This window comes from Piliocolobus tephrosceles, chromosome 2, assembly GCF_002776525.5.
Source record: "Piliocolobus tephrosceles isolate RC106 chromosome 2, ASM277652v3, whole genome shotgun sequence".
Classification (NCBI taxonomy): domain Eukaryota; kingdom Metazoa; phylum Chordata; class Mammalia; order Primates; family Cercopithecidae; genus Piliocolobus; species Piliocolobus tephrosceles.
The window spans coordinates 77,835,404-77,842,429 of NC_045435.1; the positions used below are offsets into that span (position 1 = coordinate 77,835,404).

General features: G+C 50.2%; 1 protein-coding gene across 4 annotated transcripts in view; it reads left to right on the top strand.

Moving 5' to 3' along the window:
- FAM107A (family with sequence similarity 107 member A) overlaps positions 1-6,782 on the top strand; it is a 64,838-nt gene extending 58,056 nt beyond the window's left edge. For 2 of the 4 annotated variants that reach the window (XM_023200658.3, XM_023200664.3), the window contains 3 exons: positions 1,331-1,505; positions 3,524-3,680; positions 4,199-6,170. In XM_023200658.3, coding sequence (XP_023056426.1) covers positions 1,331-1,505; positions 3,524-3,680; positions 4,199-4,306 — 440 coding nt within the window. In that variant the 3' untranslated portion in view covers positions 4,307-6,170. Of the gene's footprint in view, positions 1-755; positions 866-1,330; positions 1,506-3,523; positions 3,681-4,198 lie in introns of all 4 variants that reach the window. The other 2 variants (XM_023200669.3, XM_023200652.3) reach the window with 2 other exon arrangements.
- Positions 6,783-7,026: the final 244 nt, after the last annotated feature.

Genomic DNA, 7,026 nt, shown 5'->3' on the forward strand with positions numbered 1-7,026 from the left:
TACAGTCTCCAGATTGATGCATAGATTCCTGATATGTCACCTTGCAATGTGCACCCTGTCAAACCTCCTTCTCTGTATTTTCTGACCCCAACAAGCTGTTTGCCACTTCCAGGTTTTCACACATCCCTGTTCATCCATGAAACTGTATTCGGACAAAGAATGGTTCTCATCCCCTTCCCAGTGTGGGGGAGGAAATGAAAGTCTGTCCACAGGCAACATGGTGGCCCTCAAGCGGGGGCTGAAGCCTGGTGTTTGAGGTGGGGACACACTCCCTCAGTTGCCACATGAAAACTACATGCCATAGGGCACTGGTTCCCCAAGACCAAATAAAACTTCAAACGTTGTATTGGCAATTACCAACAAATGTGTATTGATCACCTACTGCATACCAGACCGGACACTGCCAACTGTCGGGGCCTGGCAAATACTAGGAGCTCAACCTCTGCAAAGCTAGACTCATGAAGAGAGCAGAGCTAAAACCTAAATTTTCCTTGAAATTCCTATAAGCAGCTAATGGCCAGGCAGTGTCTATACCTTTGAGGCCTTTTTTTTTTTAAGTCAGTCTCTCTCTGTCTCTCTCTCTCTCTCTCTGTCTGTTGTACTTGCTTTTGGGCATTTCAAGGATAAGGAGCCAGTTTGTAGAAGAGGGAGCCCTTGTGTCTAATTTTTAAGTAAATTGACAGATTTCAAACTGCTGTGGTAGAAGTAGGGCCATTGAGTAGCCAAACATTTGACAACCATCCCTTTGCTATTAGGGACACAGCAGTCTCTGAATTTCATACTCTCCTCTTTGATGTGAAGAAAATGAAAAGCTGAACAGTTCCACAATGAATTTGGAACTGTGAATAGAGTTAGGTAATAAAGGGTAATACTTTCTTTTTATCACTGCATTTACCCAAATTGTTTTTAACAAGTACATATTACTCTTTTTAAATATGATTTCCTTTTCTGTTATGAGCTCATTGAAAAACAGAAACTCAAACACAATTCCTTTTATAGTGGGAGAAAACCGTTGTTTGCAAAGACAGGCCAAAAAGTATGCATGTGTCAACCCATATTTTGTGACTCATTATCACTTTACTTCTATACTCCAGAGATGTCGCAAACATCATCTCCAGTTCTCACAGCCCTGTGCATGCGTTCCATTATGATTTCCACTTTATAAGTGAAGAAACTAAGGCTCAGAAAGTCAGGTAGCTTGCCCAGGTATGCGCAGTAGCAGGTGGCCAAGGTCCATCTGACGTGAAAACCTTGCCCTTCAACTGTGCCCCATGGGGCAGGGTGAGATTATAGGCTCAGCTCTGAGCTACTCCTCTGCCCATCTCCACAGCCGCCATGTACTCGGAGATCCAGAGGGAGCGGGCGGACATCGGGGGCCTGATGGCCCGGCCAGAATACAGAGAGTGGAATCCGGAGCTCATCAAGCCCAAGAAGCTGCTGAACCCTGTGAAGGCCTCTCGGAGTCACCAGGAGCTCCACCGGGAGCTGCTCATGAACCACAGAAGGTAGGGATGAAGCCCTGCTGCCTGGGCCCATCAAGCACCTGGGCCTGTGGGGGATGGGGAAGGTGCCCCTGGAGGAAAGCAGAGCTGGCTACCATCCTGGGGCTCCTAGAGACTGAGGAAGGTTGAGGGTGCCCCTCATGATCACCAGCAAAACCTGTAAAGACCCCATCCCCAGTGGGCCCTGGGAACCAGAGGAACCCAAAAAACCCTGTTCTCTTGCCCAGCCACCCGCTTCATGCCCACACTCCAGATACACTTACTGAATACCTACTATGTGCTGGGCACTGAGCCCAGACCTGGGGATACAAGAATGAATGGGACCCAGTTCCCGTCCTCACAGACAGGGACGGGTGCATAGCCAGGCGGTAGGATGGGTGCATTGATGAGGGTATAAACAGGCCTGAGACCCCAGAGGAGGAACCCGAGAGGGGTCTAAAATGACTTCACAGGAGCAGTGCTGCCTCAGCTATGACCTGAAGGGGGACTGGAGTCAGCCAGGCCCGGAGGTGGGTGTTGGATGGCAGAGGGAACCTCATATGCAAATGAACAGGAAACAGGAGTCACTCACTGTGCCTGGGGCATCATTTGTGTGGTGCAGGCCAGGGCAGAAAGATGGACTAAGGAAGGGTCTACAGCAGGGGCACAGGGTGTGATGGGCCTGTCTGGTGAGGTTTGGGGGGGTGGGGGAGCTCACAATACCGAAGGGGGCAGGAGTGTTGCAGAGGCCCAGGATGGTGGCTGTCTCTTTCGTGGCAGGCCGTGGTATGCAATGACAGAGACGAGCCAGAGGGGCATCTGGGAGGCGGCAGGGGTGGGATGGGGCAATTGATGGGATGTGAATTGGAGAAGAGGAAGGCTGAGCGTCCTCTGGGAGGACTGGGAACTACTCCTGCTCACCAGTAATAGCACCAGCCCAGCGTTGCTTTCAGAGCTCCCTCTGCTGGCTGATTCTGGTATTAGAGCCAATTGTGATTTCTATTCTTGTTTTCAGCTATGTGACTAATATCCTAGCAGTTATCATTTCGTACACTGAGTCGCTTTTGTTTTTGTTTTCAATTAGTATTATAATATGAGCATTTTCTCTGAGTGGCTTTTAGATTCATCCCTTTAATATCAAAAAACATCACCACAATCAAAAACAAAAGCTTAAAGACAAATCAGAGAAAGTATTTGTAATGTAAATAAATTTTATTTTTAAAACTCACGTATACAGAAAAAAATTAATATATTCAGATCTCTTAAAATCCACAAGGAAAAGATGAATAAGAAGTAATACAGTACAGCCAGACGTGGTGGCTCACACCTGTAATCCCAAAACTTTGGGAGGGTGAGGCAGGAGGATCACTTGATCCCAGGAGTTCAAGGCTGCAGTGGGCTATGATTGCACCACTGCACTCCAGTCTAGGCAACAGAGAAAGTCCTTGTCTGTAAAAATAATAGTGATAATACAGTTAATTCACAAAAGAAGAAATGCAAATGGCTGGTAAACATATCAAATGTTGTTCCATGTGACTAATAAAGAAACAAATGAAAAACAGATATTACTTCTTGCCTACCAGATTCTCAAATATAAAAAGATTGGCTGGTGATGGTGGGGAGAAATAGATGCTCTTGTACACTGTTCACAGGAGGATACACTGGATAACCTTTCTCAGGCACAGATAGATATATGTACCTCAAATCTTTTCAAAGAGCCTGACCCGGCAATTCTACCTTTAGAAAAGTATCCTAAGAAAATAACCAGAAATAACATAAAACTTGGTCTCTGCAGTCAGACAGGCCTGGGTTCAAATCCTCATCTGGCCCATCTGTAGCTGTGACCTGGACTGGTATCTTCAGCCCTAGCAGCCTCAGCTTCTGTCTCGGTAAAATGGGACAGTAATGGGTCCACCTCCAAGGCTACAGGGAGGATTGCACAAGATAATACTGGGGGTTGGTGTCACCGCAGGAAGCAGCCCCGAGGCTGGGGGAAGCGGGAAGGTGATGGTCTCCTGACAGCTCCCCCTTCCCCACCCCAGGGGCCTTGGTGTGGACAGCAAGCCAGAGCTGCAGCGCGTCCTGGAGCACCGTCGGCGGAACCAGCTCATCAAGAAGAAGAAGGAGGAGCTGGAAGCCAAGCGGCTGCAGTGCCCTTTTGAGCAGGAGCTGCTGAGACGGCAGCAGAGGCTGAACCAGGTGGGTGATGGGCACCCAGCCAGGATCAAGCATCCTCCAGGGCTGTCCTCCAGGGAGGAGCTCTGCTGTGGCCACAACCAGTAAGAGGGAAGAGGATCAGCAGACAGAGCACTGGACTAAGAGTCCACGCCTGGCCTGAGTCCTCCCTCTGCCATTCACTTTGCTAGGTCCTTAGGGTGAGTGGCTTCCCGTCTCTGAACCTCAGCTTCCTCACTGGCCCAGTGTACTGCACGCTGGTTCTGATTTCATTCTTACAACTGTCTTGCATGCCAGGTGGCATTCCTGTTTTAGAGATGGGGAACCTGAGGCCCAGAGCGGGTGAGTGATTTGAACCAGGCTTCACAAGGAGAACTCAGTCTCGTGCTCTGTGCCCCAGCTACCAGGCTGGCAGCAAAACTCATCCTCAGGTTGGTTCTGTTTCCCCACTGAGTGGGCCCTTGGTCCAAACTCCATAGGTTTTCAGGGTAGGAATCCCCCTAGCTCCACCCCCTTCAACCCTCTGCTTCTCCCTCCTTCAGCTGGAGAAACCACCGGAGAAGGAAGAGGATCACGCCCCGGAGTTTATTAAAGTCAAGGAAAACCTGCGGAGAATTGCCACACTGACCAGCGAAGAGAGAGCGCTGTAGGGCCGGCTGCCAGGCTCAGGCCACCACCCACCCTGGCCTGGACACCCTCCTCCAGCCCTTCTGCACCTGGCAGCCCTGGGCCCCAGGCCTTGGGACGTCTGTGATGTTCCCACCTGCTTCTGTAGAAATGTGTCACCCCAGAGGGCCTGGCTCTCCCTGGGAGGCTGGGGCCCCTAAGCTCCTAGGCTTTTCCTTCCAAGCACCCAGACCTTCTGCTCCAAGAGGGAAAACTTGCATCCCTCCCTGCAGGGAGTTCGGAGCCCAGCACAGGGGGTTTCTCTGGCAGAATTGAGGAGGAAGAGGCAGCCCTCTGGCTTGACAAGCCTTCTGTTCTGCCCGGGCCTTCCCACCAGGAATCTCCAAGGCTCCCCAGGGCCCCGCTTCTCCACGCACCCCGCTCCTAGGTCTCAGAGAACTCCCCCACCTGTGATTTTACCTGCAGCCAGCAGAGCTTAGCTTCAAAGACACCCGCCTCCAAAGCACTGAGGGGAGGACGGGCAGGGCAGACCGCAGGTGGCCTTGTTGCTGCCATCCTGACCAGGTGGGAGGACACTAACAAAGACAGCTGTTTAGGGTCTTCTCCCCTCACCCATGCTTTCATCATCCCCTCCGCACAGCGCCCACCGCCACCCCACCCCTGCCCCGTCCAAGCCTTCTAACCACACCTGCACCCAGAAGTCTGCAGCAGTGCCTCACAAACTTGATTGTGCATACAAATCACTGGGGATCTTGTTAAATACAGCTTCTAACTCAGTAGATCTGGGGTGGGGGCTGAGATCCTGCATTTCTAACAAGCTCCCAGGTGAGGCGGAGGCTGCTGGTGTGAGGACCATGCTGTGAGCAGCAGGGCGTGAGTGCCCAGGGCTGGTATGTATTAGAAATATCACGCCTGAAGCCATCGCTGGCCCCCACCTCCCGTGGACTGATGCCCCAGGGATTCCTACCCGACCTCTGCAACCCCAGGTTTTCTTCATTATCCACCCCACCCCAGACTTCCACCCCCAGGAATTCTCTATGAAGACTTTGGCCTAGCAAATTGTGTTGGTTATGTGAGTGTTGTTTTAATCAGAGATGTATGTGATTGCCAATCTGCATTTCTTACCAGTGTGACCACACTGTTATGATGCAATTCTAGCCAAAAAAAAAAAAAGAATTTTTTGTTTTACTTTTTCCTACAGTCTTAAGGAAAGCAAATATACAATGATTTCCAATAGGCTTCTGGAATAGAAACAGTGGTTTGAAGACCCCACTGCCGCCTTTATGGACTGGCCCCTTTGAGTCTATATCCCAGGCCTCTGTCACCTGAGACCCAACCCCTAACTGGGCCAACTCCAGTGAATATACCCATTTTTCTTCTTCAGAAGGCGTTTCGTATGTGAGACCCACTTATTTTAACCTTTTGCTCCTATCCCATTTTTAAAGAATTAGAGAATAAACCAGGCCTGTTCTTTTCCCCTGAAATCCCTGCCTCTGGCTTCCTAAACCCATCATCTAAGGTGACAGAGCAGTGCTGGAATAGTATCTCCTTTCGCTTCCCCCAAAACAGCCACAAAGAGCTGCCACTGGCATGCTTTCTGATTCCTGGAAGCAAACGTGGGACTGCCGGAGGAAAGTGATTGTCCTGGTCTTACTCAAAACTGGGTGGTTTGAGGGTGACTGAGGTCGTGCTTTTCCTGTGTGTGCTGCCAGCACAGGGCTGTAAATGCAGATACTCTGCCTGTGTGCATATAAAGTCGAGCTCAAAGAGGCTCCTGAATGTGACTGGCGTGCTGAGAATGTGGTTATGCTGTTTAATGTATGCCAGGTGAGGGTTATGCTGAAGATGCACAATCCCTAAAATAAAGATCACCACATCCCCAAAGAAGCAGCCCTCGGGTCCATGTGTTGTTCAGACATGTGAAGAGAAGCAAGACAGAAGGTCTCAGATAGATGAGGGGTCCCCAAGGGAATGCCTGGGGCTTTACCCGGTGGTCCCCAGAGGTGCTCCATGGAGGCAACAAGTCTTTCCGTGAAGCCCCAGAAGCAGAAGGGACCTCAAGCGCCACGCCCTCCAGGGCAGCCGTGCAGAAGACCTTGGTTCACTCTTCACGGGTCGTCCCAACTCCTTATCTCCAGCCACTCCAACTGTGGAGGCTGTAAACCCAGATTCTCACTGTTCCAGTCTCCTTTGCAGCGCAGGATGGCTATGTGATTCGGTGTGGCCAATGAAATTGAAGAGGAAGTCTACAGGGGCTTCCGGGAAAGCTTACGCTTTTCTGATAAAAGACACAGACATAGCTAACATCTCCCTGGCCGCCTTCTTTCTGCTTTGATTGAGGGTGTGATGCCTGGAGCCACAGCAGCCACCTTGCTACCATGAGAAAAAGGCCAAGAGACTCACAGAGTCATTGACCCTATCATTATTTCACCAAGCCAATGCCAGCCACCATCCTTCTCCATAATTCATGTAAATAAAATAAATCCCTCTTTGTTTAAACCATTGTTGGTCAGTCTCTGTTACTTGCAACCAAAATCATCCCTAAATGACAGAGAAAGCCAGTCCCTGCCTGTCCAAAACTACCTGCAGGCTGTGCTAAAAATCCAGATTCAACCTTCCCATCAGAAGCCTGTTGGATCAGGATCCCCAGCTGCAATGCCTGGGATCTGTTTTTCTGTACCTTCCCCATATAGCCTACCTAGCATGAGTCTGAAAACTGGTACTTGGACATCACTAATGCACA